Source organism: Cibotium barometz, chromosome 31 (assembly GCF_041138505.1).
Source record: "Cibotium barometz isolate CiBa-2024 chromosome 31, ASM4113850v1, whole genome shotgun sequence".
NCBI classification, from domain to species: Eukaryota; Viridiplantae; Streptophyta; class Polypodiopsida; order Cyatheales; family Cibotiaceae; genus Cibotium; species Cibotium barometz.
In genome coordinates this window covers 36,534,566-36,554,214 of record NC_141076.1, presented here as the reverse complement: position 1 = coordinate 36,554,214, position 19,649 = coordinate 36,534,566, and the positions used below count along the sequence as shown (strand labels likewise).

The 19,649-nt window shown below is 49.2% G+C and overlaps 2 protein-coding genes across 3 annotated transcripts in view; both read right to left on the bottom strand.

The window, feature by feature from the left end:
* LOC147620815 (Protein kinase superfamily protein) overlaps window positions 1-19,649 on the bottom strand; it is a 131,317-nt gene that overhangs the window by 23,712 nt on the left and 87,956 nt on the right. The window lies entirely within an intron of this gene.
* On the bottom strand, window positions 1,767-14,513 carry LOC147620818 (uncharacterized). The gene is made up of 2 exons (XM_086825094.1): window positions 13,061-14,513; window positions 1,767-2,047 (listed from the first exon to the last, which is right to left on the bottom strand). Exon 1 carries the CDS (start codon window positions 14,511-14,513, stop codon window positions 13,392-13,394), a length of 1,122 nt encoding a protein of 373 aa, XP_086681220.1. The 3' UTR covers window positions 1,767-2,047; window positions 13,061-13,391.

The window sequence follows — 19,649 nt, the reverse complement described above, 5'->3', positions numbered from 1 at the left end:
GCTCCCCTTCAGGAGGAGACCCCTGCAGCGACTGAGGACCAGGAGATGCCAGCTCCCCCTTCTTCACCCCCCCCACCCCCGTCCCCGCCCACCGCCTCTTCTCCACCTTCGCCTCCTCCCGCCTCTGCTCCGGTTTCGGCAGCGGCTCCCTCTCCACCTCCCTCGCCTCCCCCTCCTCCCGCCTCACCTTCCCGGGAGACCCTGGCAGTTCCCTGGCGCTCACCTGCAGTCCGGAGAGCGCTGAGCACTGACCTCGCTCGAGCATCACAGAGGAGACCTATGCCGATTAGGGCCTCACGGATTTCATCTATCCGCAGTCGGCTGAGTCGCCTTGGCATTAGACAGCGCTCGGAGGCCTTTGATTATACCTTTACACGGCTTTTTGGAGCAGAGGGCCCCCATGAGCCAGCACCCATTCGAGTACATGTAGTGATACCTCCGGCCCGCGGGGAGGAGGCACTAGATTCAGCGGTGGCCTTCTCGTTCCCTCTATGTGGACCTTGTGATCGGGAGTGGACTCTAGAGCTCGCTCTCAGCACTTTGAAGACTCAAGCAGTTGAGTTTTCTCACCACATGAGCGATCTGGAGGTGACTGATGTGATAGGCCGACTTTGGGAGTTGGCTCACTTTTTCTTGGATCCCGGGAGTGTGGATACCTCAGGGATTCGGCATTTGGTCGTGCGTATAGTGGCAGACTTGGCGCGCGACCCTGGCTATGTGAGTATACACGAGGTTTCTCTGTCAGAGCAGGAGGCAGTCGCCATGGGCCATAGCCACTGGCGCCTGATCCGGGATTCTTGCAGTACACCGGGTGGGCAGATTCGCAGCCGTTCGGATGGGGACTACTCTCCATCCAAGCCGCTTGCGAAGGCCCGCCGTACGGCTGAGACAGCATCCACCTCACCAGGGCATCCATGAGGATCATCTCATGGAATGTACAGGGCCTTGGCGGAGCACACTTTATACGCTATCGAGGTTGCTTGAGGCAGGAGCTTCAGAGATGCCTGGTTGGTGGCAGCATTGACATTTTGATGATGCAGGAGCACCATTTGGGTGAGAGCAGGATCCGGAGATATGGTTCGGTGATGCCTGGTAGATGGGACACTTTTTGGTCTGCAGGGTTTGGTCCTTTGGGTGGACAGGGAGGAGTATGCATGGTTATTGCAGATGTATGGCGGCAGGCCATTGTGGATCGAGGGATCATTGTGCCTGGTAGAGCACAGTATGTCATTCTGAGGATGCATGATGAGCTATTGGGTGTGCTCAACATCTATGCGCCTGTAACACGCGGAAGCTCTGGGTAGTCTTCTTTCAGCCCTAAACACTCTTGAAGACCTCCTGATGCAAAAAACGCACCATGATGCAAAAACGCAGGTAGAGAGAGAGTAGAGAGAGAGAGTGAGAAGTGCTGGAATTTCAGTATATTCTATGTACAAAAAAGGTACAAATCTGTACAGCCATGGGCTGCCTTCATAAAAAGGTTCTTATCCCTAGAATCTGTCCTATGTCTAGACCCAACTCAAAAGGAGTTGAATGAATACAATCATAAGCACTCTTTGCTATATATAGGCTCTTGACCAATGGATGAGCTGGCCGACTGCTTCTGTCCTCAGCCGACTGCTCCCTGGTGCTTCTCCAAGTCCAACCTGTCCACTACTGCATCTTGTGCTCCACAGTCTGACTCTATCTGGTTCATAATCTTTATCTGCTTGCCTCTTCTGGATCTAGCTCTGAGCATGTCCATGGCATCTGTGATGCACATGACATCCCCCTCTGCTAAACTTGATGACGGGAATCCAACCTGCTCTTGGATGACTGTCATCATCCCAATCCTATTCCGAAGTCCCTCTGTCATCATCCATCCCTGGCAAACCTTTTTTCTCTGAAAATCCGTTCTGTTCTCCAAACCACTCTGTCTCTGATGAAGATCTATGCATCTGGTCTTCCTCTAGTCCACAATCCATTCCTGCCCTGACTCTGAACACCGTCTTGGTCTTCGTTCCTGGAACTGAGTCTGGCACTCTCACATCACCCTTGGAGGATCAACCTCCCTTGGGACCGTTCCCTTAGAACCCATCTGGCTCACGGAACTGACATCCCCATCTGGCACTGTGGAACACCACCAACAAACCTCCTGGGAGTTCTTCCCGATCTGTGTTCCCGCCTTGGGCTTCGAATCCGTGTACTTTCCTGTACCTTGGACCTGTACACCATCATCTGGGACTGTTTCAGCGTTTAGCTTTGCTGAGCCTGATGCTCTGATACCAATGTAACACGCGGAAGCTCTGGGTAGTCTTCTTTCAGCCCTAAACACTCTTGAAGACCTCCTGATGCAAAAAACGCACCATGATGCAAAAACGCAGGTAGAGAGAGAGTAGAGAGAGAGAGTGAGAAGTGCTGGAATTTCAGTATATTCTATGTACAAAAAAGGTACAAATCTGTACAGCCATGGGCTGCCTTCATAAAAAGGTTCTTATCCCTAGAATCTGTCCTATGTCTAGACCCAACTCAAAAGGAGTTGAATGAATACAATCATAAGCACTCTTTGCTATATATAGGCTCTTGACCAATGGATGAGCTGGCCGACTGCTTCTGTCCTCAGCCGACTGCTCCCTGGTGCTTCTCCAAGTCCAACCTGTCCACTACTGCATCTTGTGCTCCACAGTCTGACTCTATCTGGTTCATAATCTTTATCTGCTTGCCTCTTCTGGATCTAGCTCTGAGCATGTCCATGGCATCTGTGATGCACATGACAGCGCCCAATCATGCTAGTGCCAGAGCAGAGTTTTGGACTCAGGTTACAGATGCATTGCCAGAGGCCGCACATTGGTGTGTTGGGGGAGACTTCAATATGCTCGAGGACCCGGCAGATAGGGTGGGAGGCAGTCATGTTACAGTGCATGGCACGGAGCTTGCAGCTTGGGACCGGTTTTGCATGTCACTGAGGATCACAGATGCATGGCAGCATGGGGCTTTCTCCCGGTCTCAGGACAGTCTTAGTTTCTCTCGGTCGGATCGCCGGCAGGGAGGGACTAATCTATCTCGGATTGATCGCTTTTATGTGGGCGATTGGTTAGGGGAGCGAGGGGGCTCCGTCGGCATTCTTGCTGGCACCTCATTTTCAGATCATGCGCCACTTATATTGACATTGGAGGAGGGGACACGGGAGCCCAGCTTGCAGTTGAGGATCCCAGAGAGGGTACTTGCAGATCCCAGTCTCGCTGAGGACATTGAGAGGATCTGGCATGATAGTCAGTGCTCTGACCAGGATGCAGCGGGCCAGTGTGCCCAGGGACTCATTGATCTTAGCTCTTTTCTACATGCTGCAGCTTTGACACGACTGGGAGAGATTCGCGAGCGGGAGCAACGGCTGAGACGCAGCCTTGCTTCGCTACAGCGCCTTCAGGAGCAGCAGCCTGCATGTGAGTGGGTGGCGTCCCAGCTGTGCCAGGCACGCCAGGAGGTTAGAGAGGTAGAGGAGCAGAGACATGAGTTTTACTATCGTCGTCAGGCCTCTCAGTGGACGCAGCTTGGTGATAGAGTGACTGGGGAGTTTTTTGAGATCACTGGACCCCGTCATGCGCGAGCAGGAGTTCGCCAGCTTGGGAGACCGGATGGATCGATAGCTACTGAGCTCGGGGAGATCAGAGCCATTGCCACTGCTTTTTATAGTGACTTGCTTTCAGCGGAGCCTGCCACTGAGGATCGAGATGTGTGCAGACAGACTGTGTGGGCCCATGTGCAGAGGAGGGTCACAGACCATATGCGCACAGTTCTAGGTGCGCCTCTATCAGAGATTGAGCTTGCCGAGGCCTTGAGGGTCCTGCCGCGACATAGTTGCCCAGGGGAGGACGGACTGACGCCGGCCTTTTTTATGCGCTATTGGGACCTTTTGGGGCCAGGCCTCCGCAGGGGCTTTCAGCATGTTTTGGACACTGGGGTGATGCCGCAGAGCTTTTCAGAGGGCTTGATCTATCTTATCCCCAAGGGGGAGGGAGTATCGGATGACATTCGGCATTGGAGGCCTATTACGATCCTCAATACTGTATACAAGGTCTTAGCAAAGGCCTTGAGTTTGAGGATCCAGCCCTTCCTGGGGGAGTTGATTCATGCTACTCAGACAGGATTTGTCAAGGAGCGCAGTATCCTTGACAACATCTTTACTTTCTGGGAGGCGACGGCCCGAGCTAGGTTTCTTGCCGAGGACTTGGTCGTGATGCTTCTCGATTTTGAGAAGGCATACGATAGAGTTGATTGGGGATTCTTAGAGGGCACTATGCTACGCCTGGGCTTTGAGCCAGGATGGATCAGAGGGGTGGCAGCTTTATATTCCATAGCTCGCAGCCAGGTGCTGATTGCAGGAGGTCGGGGGCCGAGTTTTGAGCTGACCAGATTAGTCCGTCAGGGGTGTCCTCTCGCCCCTTTCCTTTTTCTCTTCTTTGCAGAGGCTATGAGTATGTATTTGACGGCAGAGGAGGTTGGTTTGAGAGGACTCCAGCTCCCAGTCCGGGGGGAGGATTTGCTTGATGCTGAGTTTGCAGATGACACGGGCTTATTTTTGCATGGCCAAGAGGCCAATCTTATTCGGGCAGAGCAGTCGCTCCAGGTTTTTAGTGCAGCTTCGGGAGCATTGATCAATTGGCGCAAGACAGTGGCCTTTTGGATCAGTAGTGCTCCCACTCCGGCATGGAGCCCGGACCCCGGTTTTAGATGGATTCCTCCAGGCACAGCAGTGCGGTATTTGGGATGCCAGATTGGCCTCGATTTGTCACCTGAGCAGCAGATTGCCCCGCTTCTTCTGAGCATTCGGAAGAAGCTATTGTATTGGAGTACAGCTCGACTATCCTTGGCTGGGAGGGTGGTGGTGGCAAATCAGGTGCTGTTAGCAACTATGTGGTACATTACGTCTTGCTGGATTTTCTCGAGCTCTTGCATCAGCCAGGTACAGAGGCTGATCAGGAACTTTCTGTGGTCTGGGCGGGACGGTCAGCCAGCTCGGGCAAAGGTTGCATGGGCAGTTATTACACTTCCGCTGGCTCAGGGCAGTTTGGGCATTATAGATCCAGTCGATCAGAGTAGAGCCCTATTGGGGAAGCTTATTGTTCGGGGGTTGCTTCCAGGCGCTGAGCCTTGGAAAGACCTCCTCTTGCAGCGACTGCAGGCCCGGGCGCCTCCTGCAGGGGGTACTTGGGCACCAGAGATTCGCTGGATCTTCATAGAGATGAGGAGGACAGGCCTCAGTAGAGGATGGGAGGACAGATTTGCTTTGAGTATCCTGAGAGCTTGGGAGCTACTGAGACCGGGGCTCTCTCAGCGGCCTCCTTCTTGTGTTGAGGAGCGGGCCAGGCAGCCGCTCATCTGGAGCCCAGCGGTTCGTACAGAGCAGGGTCATATGCTGGGTTCTCGGCCTCGTCTAGCCTGGGGACCTTTAGCGGCAGGCCCAGCTCGTAGTTTTGGAGACTGGCAGGCTTTCTGCAGTCTACCAGAGGAGACCCAGGTGGAGAGGCTGAGTCACTTCAGAGGGGGGTTGATTATGAGGGATGATATTCAGGAGGCACTTACAGAGGAGTGGTTCACACCTCTCGAGCCAGTGGCCCCACGGTGGATGGGAGCCTTTACACAGTTGGAGATCCTGATTGCTGTCAGAGCTAGCACTGAGGATGGCAGATGCCTCTATTATGAGATTCAGGATGAGGGCAGACTCCAGAGAGTGGAGGTGGAGTCGCCTTTGGTTGCAGAGTGCACCTTTCAGAGGATTCGGGTAGTGGCTGCCGCTTCTCGGAAGTGGCATATTGACCCCGACCCTGCTGACGTGCTCCCGGATTGGCGCATATGGGCATATGCAGCGCGCCCCTTGGCCCGGCTATAGTGGGACCCCGGGGAGTACGAGTGGCATGATCCTTATGCATCCCTTGAGGCCACAGAGATCACCTTTTTCCAGTATACTGTTCGGCTGGGACGACATATTTTGACGGCGAGGAGGACGGTTTCTCCAGCGGCAGCGGGGCATTGGCGATTGCAGGGACTATCACAGGAGTTCCTGGAGGATTTTTGGGCTCGGCTCTGGGCTAGTCGACAGGCCCGCAGGATCTCGGCTTTTCAGTGGCTGGTCGCCCACAGGGGCTCAGCAGTTGGCACTTGGCTTGTTTACAGCGGTCTTCCGGCGGCCTGCGTCCGATGCGGCCACCCTATGGAGACACAGAGACATTGCCTTTGGGACTGCCCTCAGGCACAGCAGATTTGGCTGCGGATGCTGCGTATTCTGGCCCCCCTCTCTCCAGAGGGTATGTTTACGTGGGGTGCCGCTGCTTGGTCAACTTCGTCAGGGCCTGCTATGGGCTATGAGATGGAGCAGGGCAGTCAGGCCATCAGATTTATTAGGGGCCAGCCTCGCCTGGTTCCGGCGCCGGATTTCTCGTCCGCCAGCTGGACACAGGAGAGGGATTTACGATGGGAGCTCCTCAGCAGCCTTACCATCTGGTTCACCTGGAGGGCCCGGTGCTTTACGGCCTTTGAGGGGAGATTAGAGCCACCAGCAGAGACTGTTCGGGGGATTTGGCAGGAGTTGATCCACACCCTGCGAGGACAGTACGACCGCATCCGGGGAGACTCGGATGAGGCGATCTTACGGCGCCAGGCCTTTCACACCACTTGGCGCTGCGGCCCATTCTACACCCTACACACGGGATCCCCCCGTTGGCACTACAGGCCACCTGTTTGGCTCTCCCCCCCCCCTATTGTATGATTTAGCCGCTAAGTTCTTTAGACTGATGCTTGTATTTTCCAGCACCTAGGGAGAGTCTCCCGGGCTGCCATGATGTATTCACTGCTCTTCTCTCTGTTAGGAGCAGGAGAGATCTCTTTTGTAGCCCTACGGGCGTTTTTTTTACATAACTAATGAAAGGATCTTTTCTCGGAAAAAAAAAAAACATTGAGCATTCTTGTTTTTTTAAAAACGCATTTCAAATAAAAACTAAAAAATATTTTTTAAAATTTTTTGAAAATTTTATTTTTTTTAAATTAAAAAACTGCCATTAAAAAACGCGTCCCAAAAATTGGGACGTTTTGAAACGTACACGTTTTTTTTTTTCAAAAAAACGCGTTTTTTTGGAACTATGTATCGAAAGATGCCAGAAGAAGGGAGAAAGTGTCCAAAAGAGAATCAAAATCCAAATCCAGAGGTGATTGATGTGCCAAGGACCGTGTCCGGCCAGGATTAGGAAGAAGGACAGGATTCCGGAGATTTTAAAAATGCCAATGGCCCAAACGTTAATTCACCATATGTAAATATGATGATGGTGTGTCCAGATACCGAGAAGCCAGGTGGCGCAAACGGGAAAGTCGAGGTTGCCGCCACAAAAAGGGGAGCATAGACGTGCAAAGGCTATTAATGACCTCAAAAAGAGCACAGAAGGGATTGCTACGAAGAGGAAGAGGAAAGGGGCGAGGTCAGAAACATGTCCCCTTGGCCCCCTAGATGAGGACCTAGCTATGAGCTGCCGAATGAAGGGTAGAGGCACCTCTAATCCATCCAGCCGGATAGCCCATCCCAAGAATGGCACCCTGCAAGAAAGCCCAATCGACTCTGTCATAGGCCTTCTCAAAGTCCAGAAGCAGAACAGCCTACGAAACCTGGCTGAAGCTGTCGCCTGCCAAAAGGTGAAGATATTATGCAAGATGTCTGCAAACCAAATCAGAACAAACATAACTCTTGTAAAAATATTGTAAGCCTTGAAAGCATCCTTAAAACTGATCAACAGTCCACAAACTACGTCAACATACAAGTTCACTTACGCACCTGCAGGATATAGTATGGGCGTCCCCGACCCAACTTTCACCATACACAGGTTGATAAGCATTGCATCCCAAAACCATAATTCCAAGCATTCATAGATGAAATGCAAATGCACTTCGTGTATTGGACAATCTTTCATTCTCAAACAACTTGTATCTTCATTGTTCATTTGATCTAGGAGTGGACACAAGGTCCCTAGTCCAAGCCCATTGGCTAATCCAAGCCTACTGGCCGATCCAGGCTGTTTGGCTAATCCAAGCCCAAAATATCGGAGACTTGCCCAGCTAGTGACAGTGGCCTCAATCAAGAAGGTAAAGAAGCTGCCATGAAGTCCTTTGGAGAAAAGGGAACCAGGGCCAAAACGAAGAGCAAACACAAGCAGACATGAACCCGGAAGAGGGCGGGGTGGAAAAGGCAAGGCCAGGTGTCAGGACTATGGTCCTACGGAAGTCGAGTCCTAGCGTAAGTTAATAGCTTTCGGAGTCTCGAGAGTATTATTAGTGCTAGCGGGGTTCAGGGATTAATGGGCGTTAGGGTTTGGTCGATGTGTGTACACATCTAAGTTAGCACGGCTCTTAAGTAAGATGGGCGACCGGGCTAGGAGGTGTGGACACAGGCCAGGGTTTTGGTATAAAACCCAACGAGAAACCCCAACTCGTCATTATATGGTTGGGAGGTGAACCGACTTCCACCCTCTCTTCTTCTCCACGCCTAGGCTATGGCGGCTTGAGGAAGACGCAGCCGTAGCGGAGGCGTCGCACTAGTATCAGAGCCAGCGGCGGCGGGCGTGACCTGCACGGGAAACAGCACGACGCTGCAGCAAAAGAAACGAGCGCAGTCGCCCACCCGCCTGCGTGAACAGCCCATAGCGAGCGCCGCCGCCGCCTACCCGTCGCCCGTACGGCCACCACAGCGGACGCCTAAGGCGGCGACCAAGGCAGTCCGGCAGTCCTAGAAGGCGATCGGTGAGCGATCGTTGGCGCGCCGTTGGCGAGCGCACGAGAATTCTCCCTTACTTGAGTGGCACAAGGGGGAGGCTTCACCATCCAAGGAGTGAAGGGTTTTAAACCCACCACCTCAAGCTCCAAGGCAAGTGTGCTAGCCACTTCACCTTTTCACTTGTATTGTTCTTCTCTTCAAAAGAGCTCTACTTATTCTTTCAAGGGAGGACACAAACTACAAGGAAAGTGACCTTTTCACCTTCAACTTTCCTTCTTTCAATTTGTGAGAGGAGTTTTCTATGCTCCAAGTTTGGAAGTTTTTGGTGGACGGATCTTCAACGACATGCTACATGCAACACACTTTTTTGCATGCATGTGTTGATTGACGACTCGAGTGGTGATTTCTTCTCGATTTTCGTGCATGCAAGAGGAATTCTTCTACGACGCTTCAATTGGAGTTCGCTTTTTAAGGTAATCCGTTCTCTATTTGTAAGCACGTGCATACCATGGCCTCAGCGGAACCGTCTCATGTTCACTTCGATTTTGAGAATGATATGCATGATGTTAGTGAGGCACACTCTTTGGGTGGTGGTGTGGGTGATTCGCGACAGGCCGTTGCGCCTGATCGGGATGCCACATGACCGATGCCGAAGGGGGTGCGAGTCCACTAGACGATTATGGTTTGGTAGACACGTTAGAGTTTGGGCGTCTCACTTCAAGGGTAGTTGCACTTGAGCGCACTATAACAAATGTCAATACCAATCTCACAAACATGAGCACGCTTTTTACTGAATTTATGGCACGTTTTGCAAGTGGATCGGCGGCAAGTGTAGGGCCTATTCCGATAGTTATGCCTCCTCTTGTTCCAAATCCTACAGTAGAATCTATTGCACCCTCTGCAACGCAGGAAGGGGCTATGTTGAAAAACGTGAAGCCGCCTGTGTTTAAGGGAGAGGAGCGTGATCGTAACAAGGATGCGGTCCATACATTTTTACACAAGTGGACGGACTTGCATCGCTTACCTCGCACTCTCGCTGCTGTTATGGCCACTGAGACGAGTCTCACACTTGAAGGTAAAGCCTACAAGTGGTGGATGAGTCTACCTATTGAAACTCGCCCTTAGACTTGGGAGGAGTTTGAGGCAGCTTTTAAAAAGGAGTTCTTACCGCAAAACGAGAAAGATCGGAGTTGGACAGCCTGGGACAAGTGCAAGATGGAAGGTCTTACACTTAATCAGTATGTGTCCAAATACCGTGAAGTCATTCTCAAGCTAGACGGTTTGGACGACTTTCAAAAGGTTCGTGGGTTTGTTAGAGGCCTTGATAAAGAATATCAGGCAAAGGTTAAAACCCAGTATCCTAAAACTTTGGAAGCGGCTTTCCAAAGTGCCCTTATCTTTGATGACACCATGGATAAGAAGGGCATGGATAGACCGGCCAAATTCAATGGCTCGCAATTTAATGCTAATAAGCGTAAACTTGCCAGCAATTCTACTGAAAACACAAAGAAGTCTAAAGGCTCAAGTGGTCCGTTGTCTCCACAAGACTATGAACGGGCCAAGAAGGAGAAACTATGTTATCATTGCTTAGGTAGTGATCATGAGAAGAAAAATTGTCCACAGTTGCCTCGCAAGAATAAGGATAAGGTCAAGGAGAAGGCTGTACACATGGTGCAAACGCTTCCCTTGGATGCTGATCCTAAGTATTCTGCGGTAGAGGTTTCGCACACTGCCGAGATGCATGAGTGTAATCTCATTGCATCTATGTGGCAAGAGACATTTGGACCACATGATTTGGTCCGTATGCATGGCTCCATTTATGGTCATCGAGTACGTATTCTCATTGACGATGGTGCCACGCACAATTTCTTAAACTATGCATTAGTTAAGAAATTAAAGTTGCCGGAGACAACGAGTTCTCATCGTTATGTGGTGTCCACCATTCAGGGGGATGATCACGATGTGTGGGATACTCTAGTACGGCAAGTGCCTGTGTTTGTGCAAGAACACACTATGGTTCTTGACTTCCAAGTGATGAATATGTCTCGTGCGGATGTCATCTTAGGACGGGAGTGGTTGTATGGGTTAGGGTCATCACTCAAAAGGAGTTATGAACATAATACGTTTACGTTTGAGGCCAATGGTAAGCATGTTTTACTTATTGGGGAACGTGATGTACCCCCAACACCACTCATATGTAATGCCGAACTCTCTTTTTGGAGCATAGTAATCAAATAGAAGAAGTCTATTTTTGTTATTGTGTGTCGCAAACTAGTGGGTTTGATGTGCATGATGTTTCTTCTTCAAATGAATCTTCCTCAGCGATGCCTTCTTTCTCTTTACCTTCTTCTAAAATCTCTTTAAATAATCTTAAGCAACCAGTTAATGCTTTGTCTTTGCAACAACTGTTACAAGAATTTAAAGGTATTTTTCCTAATGATTTGCCTGAGGGTTTGCCACCCGAACGAGCTTTGCCTCATCGCATTGATGTCGTTCCGGGCACCAAACCAATTAGTAAGCCGTCGTACAGGCTTAGTGCGACTGAAGCAGCTGAGGTAGAACGTCAGCTTGCTGACTACCTTAGTAAGGGCTTCATTCGCCATAGTGCTTCACCATGGGCATCGCCCATTCTTTTGTGAAGAAAAAGGATGGATCCATGCGCAAAGCGAGTCCGGAACGCAGTCTTGGTTATATCATCAGCGTTAATACGCACTTGATGATATCCTGAACGTAAATCAATTTTAGAAAAATACTTCGTACCTTTGAGTTGATCAAACAACTCATCTATCCTAGGTAGCGCGTATTTGTTCTTAATTGTTACCGCATTCAAGGAGCGATAATCCACACACATGTGCATGGATCCATCCTTTTTCTTCACCAAAAGAATGAGCGATGCCCATGGTGAAGCACTATGGCGAATGAAGCCCTTACTAAGGTAGTCAGCAAGCTGACGTTCCACCTCAGCTGCTTCAGTCGCACTAAGCCTGTACGACGGCTTACTAATTGGTTTGGTGCCCGGAACGACATCAATGCGATGAGGCAAAGCTCGTTCGGGTGGCAAACCCTCAGGCAAATCATTAGGAAAAATATCTTTAAATTCTTGTAACAGTTGTTGCAAAGACAAAGCATTAACTGGTTGCTTAAGATTATTTAAAGAGATTTTAGAAGAAGGTAAAGAGAAAGAAGGCATCGCTGAGGAAGATTCATTTGAAGAAGAAACATCATGCACATCAAACCCACTAGTTTGCGACACACAATAACAAAAATAGACTTCTTCTATTTGATTACTATGCTCCAAAAAAGAGAGTTCGGCATTACATATGAGTGGTGTTGGGGGTACATCATGTTCCCCAATAAGTAAAACATGCTTACCATTGGCCTCAAACGTAAACGTATTATGTTCATAACTCCTTTTGAGTGATGACCCTAACCCATACAACCACTCCCGTCCTAAGATGACATCCGCACGAGACATATTCATCACTTGGAAGTCAAGAACCATAGTGTGTTCTTGCACAAACACAGGCACTTGCCGTACTAGAGTATCCCACACATCATGATCATCCCCCTGAATGGTGGACACCACATAACGATGAGAACTCGTTGTCTCCGGCAACTTTAATTTCTTAACTAATGCATAGTTTAAGAAATTGTGCGTGGCACCATCGTCAATGAGAATACGTACTCGATGACCATAAATGGAGCCATGCATACGGACCAAATCATGTGGTCCAAATGTCTCTTGCCACATAGATGCAGTGAGATTACACTCATGCATCTCGGCAGTGTGCGAAACCTCTACCGCAGAATACTTAGGATCAGCATCCAAGGGAAGCGTTTGCACCATGTGTACAGCCTTCTCCTTGACCTTATCCTTATTCTTGCGAGGCAGCTGTGGACAATTTTTCTTCTCATGATCACTACCTAAGCAATGATAACATAGTTTCTCCTTCTTGGCCCGTTCATAGTCTTGTGGAGACAACGGACCACTTGAGCCTTTAGACTTCTTTGTGTTTTCAGTAGAATTGCTGGCAAGTTTACGCTTATTAGCATTAAATTGCGAGCCATTGAATTTGGCCGGTCTATCCATGCCCTTCTTATCCATGGTGTCATCAAAGATAAGGGCACTTTGGAAAGCCGCTTCCAAAGTTTTAGGATACTGGGTTTTAACCTTTGCCTGATATTCTTTATCAAGGCCTCTAACAAACCCACGAACCTTTTGAAAGTCGTCCAAACCGTCTAGCTTGAGAATGACTTCACGGTATTTGGACACATACTGATTAAGTGTAAGACCTTCCATCTTGCACTTGTCCCAGGCTGTCCAACCATAGTTACCACGGAACGGGAACGTTCCGGGAACGTCGGATGCTGGAACAGGAGCGGGAACGGGAACGGGAGCGGATCGGGAACGTCGCGGAACGCCACGTCATATGACATGTCGGCATTTAGGACTAAAATGACAAAACATTTAAAATATCCAAGATTAAACTTTAAAGTCTTAAACATTAAAAATTTGAAGAGTCCAGACTCCAAATAGAAACTGAAAAGAAAGTACATCGCATGTGGAATCTGGATATATAGAATCTGAAAAAGAAAGTACATCGCATGACAAGTACAAAACTAGCCTCAAGGGCCAAGGTAACTGGTGAGTCAAAGACTAGTCATCAGCAAGTGGGATCTCATCCTCCTGTCCAGGCTGTCCCTCAGTCTGCTCATCCTCATGCTGCTCCACATCATCCTCTCCCTCTGGCTGATCCTCACCATCATTGTCATCAAGATCAAGGCAAAATCCAATAAATGGCTCTGGAGTACACTCAGCCCTGAACTTGTTAAGCAAACGCAAGTTTGCATTAACAAATACAAGGTCATTTGCCTTCTGGACACCAAGCCTGTTCCTCTTCTTGCTTGCAATGTTTCCAAAACTGCTCCATAAGCGCTCACATGGCGAGGAGCTAGCACCCTGGCTAAGCACTCGAATGGCCAATCTTTGCAGCAATGGTGTATCTGCCCCATAATCCTCCCACCACCGTGCACTGGATATCTTGAACCTATCATTCTGTACATCCTGCAAAGCGAAGAGGCCTCTCTTTTGTCGATAGAAGGAAAGGTCTTCACGAACCCTCCTCCTATCATCTGCACTGGGTACAAGCTTCCTCAAGATATCCTCCCAACCCTGCACAACCTCTGCATCTGTCTCTTGTCCTTTGCCTTGAAATTCTGGATCCACCACAAATGCAGCAGCCTCTAATGCAGAGTGATACTCTGTCCACCTGCTTGTCGCAAGACGAGATAGCTCCTGTCTCCTACCCCCATCCAAAGTCTGTAGAGATAGGATTCTCTCAATCATCCTGTCCATCCCCTCATACACCTTGCCAATGCAAGGCTCATCTCCATCAAGAAGCCTCAACATAAGAATGATTGGCCGCACAACCTGCAACAATACCTCAACAGTGTCCCAAAAAGTGTCATCAAGCACAATGGACCTGCATCGAATACCTGCCACTGAGGTACGCTCTCGCCATGCATCCCACTCCTCACAAACTACAAGCTGCCTCAAATGATTTTTCACTTCAAAAAGACGCTTTAGCATAAGGAAATTATATGCAAAGCGTGTATCTGAATACTTTAAGAGATCCTTTGGGGATCTCTGTCGATATACAGCCAAAATGTAGTGGTGGCGAGTGATAAATGAAACAATGTGATTGCCCATTTCAATAGAAGGCTCCACCCACTGCATCTTACCAATATCTTTGAGGAGATTGTTGAGCCCATGTGACATGCAAGGAGTGAAGCAAATATGTGGGTACCTATCCTCAATGATCCTCCCTGCTGCCCTGTTTGAGTTCTCTCCATCAGAAACAAACTGGATGACATTATTGGGACCCACGTACTCAATGGCTTCACTCCAAATATTTGCCAATCTCTCTGCAGTTTTGCCCGCCTCTGAATTGTCAATAGCTTTAATAAAAAAGCTACATCCTCTGGAGTAGGCAAGGATACCCTAAATGGAGCGGCTCCTGGTGTCACTCCAACCATCACCCATGATAGTGACGCCACATCTACGCCATACATCCTGAATGGGTCCCAAGGCATCCTCTATGGCCGTCCTCTCTGTGGCTAGAAGTGTAGTGCGCAATGCCTCGGATGAAGGTGGAGCATAGCCAGGTCCGAAAGAAGCAATCTCCTTCACCATATCTGCAAAGTATGGGTTGCGGGCCTTTACCAAAGGAACATCTGCAGCATAAAAAAACCGTGCCACTGATGCATCTACCTGTGCCCTCCTCCCAGGGTGCCATGATGCCACAAGACTAGCCTGCACTGGACCTCGTGAAGCCTGGGTCTGGGAAGCATTTGTTCCATGTGCGGATGGCTGTGGAGCAGCCCCAAATAATGGAGTAGATGCACTCGCTGAAGATGCCACGCCTGCAGGTGTAGCTGATGATGATGTACCTCGAGGATCAAGAACAGAGGGCCGACTCCCTGCTGCATCAAGTCTATCTGCAAGTGCCTGCAATCGTATGATATCTGCTCCTGACACTGTAGGGCAAACAGAAATGCCTTTGCCTCTAACCCCCAACAAATGGGCTCGCACACGATCCGTGCCTCCAGTCTTAATGGATCCACAAAAGTGGCACTTCCACTTGCGTGACCCTCCTCCTCTTGCACTATCATATCTGGACACAAGATCCACCTCATTCCACCAAGGGGATCTGTTTTCTGCATCTACGCCACGAGGAGGTGCCATTGAAATTGATAAATGGCTGAAAATTAAAAAAACATGCAAAATGCCCTTGCATGAGACATAAGTAAAGTGTCCACAAAGTGGAAAAAAACGCAGCAAACTAGAATCTCCAAAATCCAATGTTCATTGCGTAAATTTTAAATCTTACCTGCTGAGTGCTCAAGACTCGAGTCACGACTCACGAGTGCCACCCGAGCAAAAGAAGGGGCCAAGAGGAGGTAGGGAGAGTGACAAGTGTGCACTGTGCAGTCTGGGGCAGCCAACTTGCCAAGGCTTGGTAGGGAGAGTGTGGGGCAGCCTGCAGGCCCGGGCAGCCAAGAGGAAGGTAGAATGGAGAGTGTGCCCACTCAGCACTGCCTGTAGGCTGTGGGGCAGCCAAGGGGGGCCGGGGCAGCCAAGGTTGAAGGGGGCAGCGTGGAGTAAAGAAAGCAGCCAACGAAGCAGGCGCAGCCAACGAAGCAAGCGAAAAAAACGAAAAACCGCCGTACGCTGGGAAAAAAAGGCCGCCGGCGACTAGCGATAAGGCACTTTTTCCGGAACGCCCGGAACGTGCGTTCCGCCCTAGCGTTCCGGCGTTCCGACTCGCGTTCCGCCACGCTCCCCGGCAACTGGCCCGTTCCGGCTCCCGTTTCCACGTTCCGGGCACGCCATGCGATTCGGAGCGGCGTTCCGGCGTTCCAGGAAGGCGGAACGCCGTTCCGCGGTAACTATGTGTCAACTCCGATCTTTCTCGTTTTGCGGTAAGAACTCCTTTTTAAAAGCTGCCTCAAACTCCTCCCAAGTCTAAGGGCGAGTTTCAATAGGTAGACTCATCCACCACTTGTAGGCTTTACCTTCAAGTGTGAGACTCGTCTCAGTGGCCATAACAGCAGCGGGAGTGCAGCGTAAGCGATGCAAGTCCGTCCACTTGTGTAAAAATGTATGGACCGCATCCTTGTTACGATCGCGCTCCTCTCCCTTAAACACAGGCGGCTTCACGTTTTTCAACATAGCCCCTTACTGCGTTGCAGAGGGTGCAATAGATTCTACTGTAGGATTTGGAACAAGAGGAGGCATAACTATTGGAATAGGCCCTCCACTTGCCGCCGATCCACTTGCAAAACGTGCCATAAATTCAGTAAAAAGCGTGCTCATGTTTGTGAGATTGGTATTGACATTTGTTATAGTGTGTTCAAGTGCAACTACCCTTGAAGTGAGACACCCAAACGCTAACGTGTCTACCAAACCATAATCGTCTAGTGGACTCCCACCCCCTTCGGCATCGGTCATGTGGCATCCCGATCAGGCGCAACGGCCTGTCGCGAATCACCCACACCACCACCCAAAGGGTGTGCCTCACTAACATCATGCATATCATTCTCAAAATCGAAGTGAACATGAGACGGTTCCGCTGAGGCCATGGTATGCACGTGCTTACAAATAGAGAACGGATTACCTTAAAAAGCGAACTCCAATTGAAGCGTCGTAGAAGAATTCCTCTTGCATGCACGAAAATCGAGAAGAAATCACCACTCGAGTCGTCAATCAACACATGCATGCAAAAAAGTGTGTTGCATGTAGCATGTCGTTGAAGATCCGTCCACCAAAAACTTCCAAACTTGGAGCATAGAAAACTCCTCTCACAAATTGAAAGAAGGAAAGTTGAAGGTGAAAAGGTCACTTTCCTTGTAGTTTGTGTCCTCCCTTGAAAGAATAAGTAGAGCTCTTTTGCAGAGAAGAACAACACAAGTGAAAAGGTGAAGTGGCTGTAGAAAATATGAAAGCAAGAGCAGACAATAAATGAAACAAGAACACAAATGAAAGACAAAGAGTTACCTTGAGATGAGTGTAGACAAGACACAAGATTGATACTTTCATTGATGTGACACCCACAATATATAGGTGAGAAGTACAAGATTGAGTAGACTGACTTATGGGATAAATGTAGAGGTGCCACATGGCACTAGACTCAAGACACAAAGACTCAACTGAAACTAGACTAGAGAAATAGTACACCTAGTGTGCACTTATTTCCAACACCCTCCTTAAGTGGACACTAGGAGGAAGACAAGAGGACAAGACTATAACATGACAAAAGATAAGACCAAGACAGAGAGACTAGACAAGGATTGAGAGACAAGCTAGAAGACAAGATGGACAAGACTAGAAGACAGACATAAAGACTGATAGACTGAGAGACAAGACATGAGAGACAAAAGATCCTGAGACACCCCTCCTCAAGTGATATCCTCATATGGGTCCACAAGGGTAGGGACAAGAGTGGATCATAGACAGACAGAGAGAGAGACAATCAGCCAGTAGAGTGGTCCCACAGAGAGAGAGAGACTTTCAGATAGACATGAGAGAGACTGACACATAGAAGATAAATGGGGACATAGACAGAAAATGCCAAGAGAATGTGGGTAGCTAATCCACAAAAGAGAGGCATATAGACTGATAGATAGAGTGTCAAAGACATGTGACAGGATAGACACACAGGATAGACACATAGACAGAGAGACTGACTGATTGTAGATAGATAGAGAGATGGACCTTGATAGATAATCCCTCCTCAAGGGCAATCCTCCTGCTAGAGTGGGTAATGCAGGGGTGCCTCTTGGATAGGGACAAGATAAGTCCATGTAGACAAATAGACATGATATTACCCCATGATCTACATCATTGGTGACCAATGGTGGTAGATAGCATGAAAAAATGAGATAATTATGAGAGAGATGGGAAGGTCTTACCAGATTTGGCAGTGTCTAATCCCATACAAGATAGAGAAGTAAATGAAATTCAGAACTGAGATTTTTTTTTATTTTATTTTTTTTTAAGAGAGAGAGAGAGAGTAGACTGAAAATAGAACACAACATACACGTGATTTCTGCTTTAAATTTGCTGCTGCAGGTCTGGCTGGTCCAATGGACAGCTAACCCACATGTGAAGATGAAGAGGAAATGGGAAATAACAAAGGGGGAAATGCCCTTTGCACAGATGTTGCAAATCAGGTCCAAAATCAGCATTGGACGAGCTGATGTCGAGAAGACCAGAAATCCAAAAATGACGAGTTGTTGCATGAGTTGTATGTCCACGAGGTCCACGACTTGAGAAGACATGTTGATGAAGAAGAGAGTGCGGGGGTAGCTGCTGCATGTGCAATACTAGAGGACAGGCCGCCGGCAGTAGAGAGAGAGAAGGTAGAGATGCATGGGCCTGACATGGGCAGGCAGATCTGAAATTGTGCCTTGTCAGCAGAGGTTATGGACGAGGTGCTCTTGCATGGAAGGCCGTTGATGAGCAAACTGGAAGAGGTGTCGGCCACGCAGTAGTCCAAGATCGGATCAGGGTCGGAAGCTAGCACGAGCACAGCATGGAGAAGCAGAGTGGAGATCAAGACTGAACAGACTGAGAGAAGACCCATGGTCGTGTACCCATAGTCGATTCGCACGATGGTGATGCCCTGCGTGTTGAGGGCGGGAAAAGTGGCCCCAACAGCTACGCCCAGGGCGATCAGAATTTCTGTGCGGGCAGAATAATGGCGACCAGCATGAGGGGCAAACAGGAGCAGCCCTTTTCAGAAATATGGCGGGCAGAAAAAAACGCAGCTATGGCTGCACAGCAGACTGAGGATAGGGTGAGGGGAGAAACGGGTAGATCCAGCAGAAAATGGCGAGGATGAGGGGAGCCAGGATAAACCTGCTCTGATACCATGTAGAAAATATGAAAGCAAGAGCAGACAATAAATGAAACAAGAACACAAATGAAAGACAAAGAGTTACCTTGAGATGAGTGTAGACAAGACACAAGATTGATACTTTCATTGATGTGACACCCACAATATATAGGTGAGAAGTACAAGATTGAGTAGACTGACTTATGGGATAAATGTAGAGGTGCCACATGGCACTAGACTCAAGACACAAAGACTCAACTGAAACTAGACTAGAGAAATAGTACACCTAGTGTGCACTTATTTCCAAAAGTGGCTAGCACACTTGCCTTGGAGCTTGAGGTGGTGGGTTCAAAACCCTTCACTCCTTGGATGGTGAAGCCTCCCCCTTGTGCCACTCAAGTAAGGGAGAATTCTCGCGCGCTCGCCAACGGCACGCCAACGATCGCTCACCGATCGCCTTCTAGGACTGCCGGACTGCCTTGGTCGCCGCCTTAGGCGTCCGCTGTGGTGGCCGTACG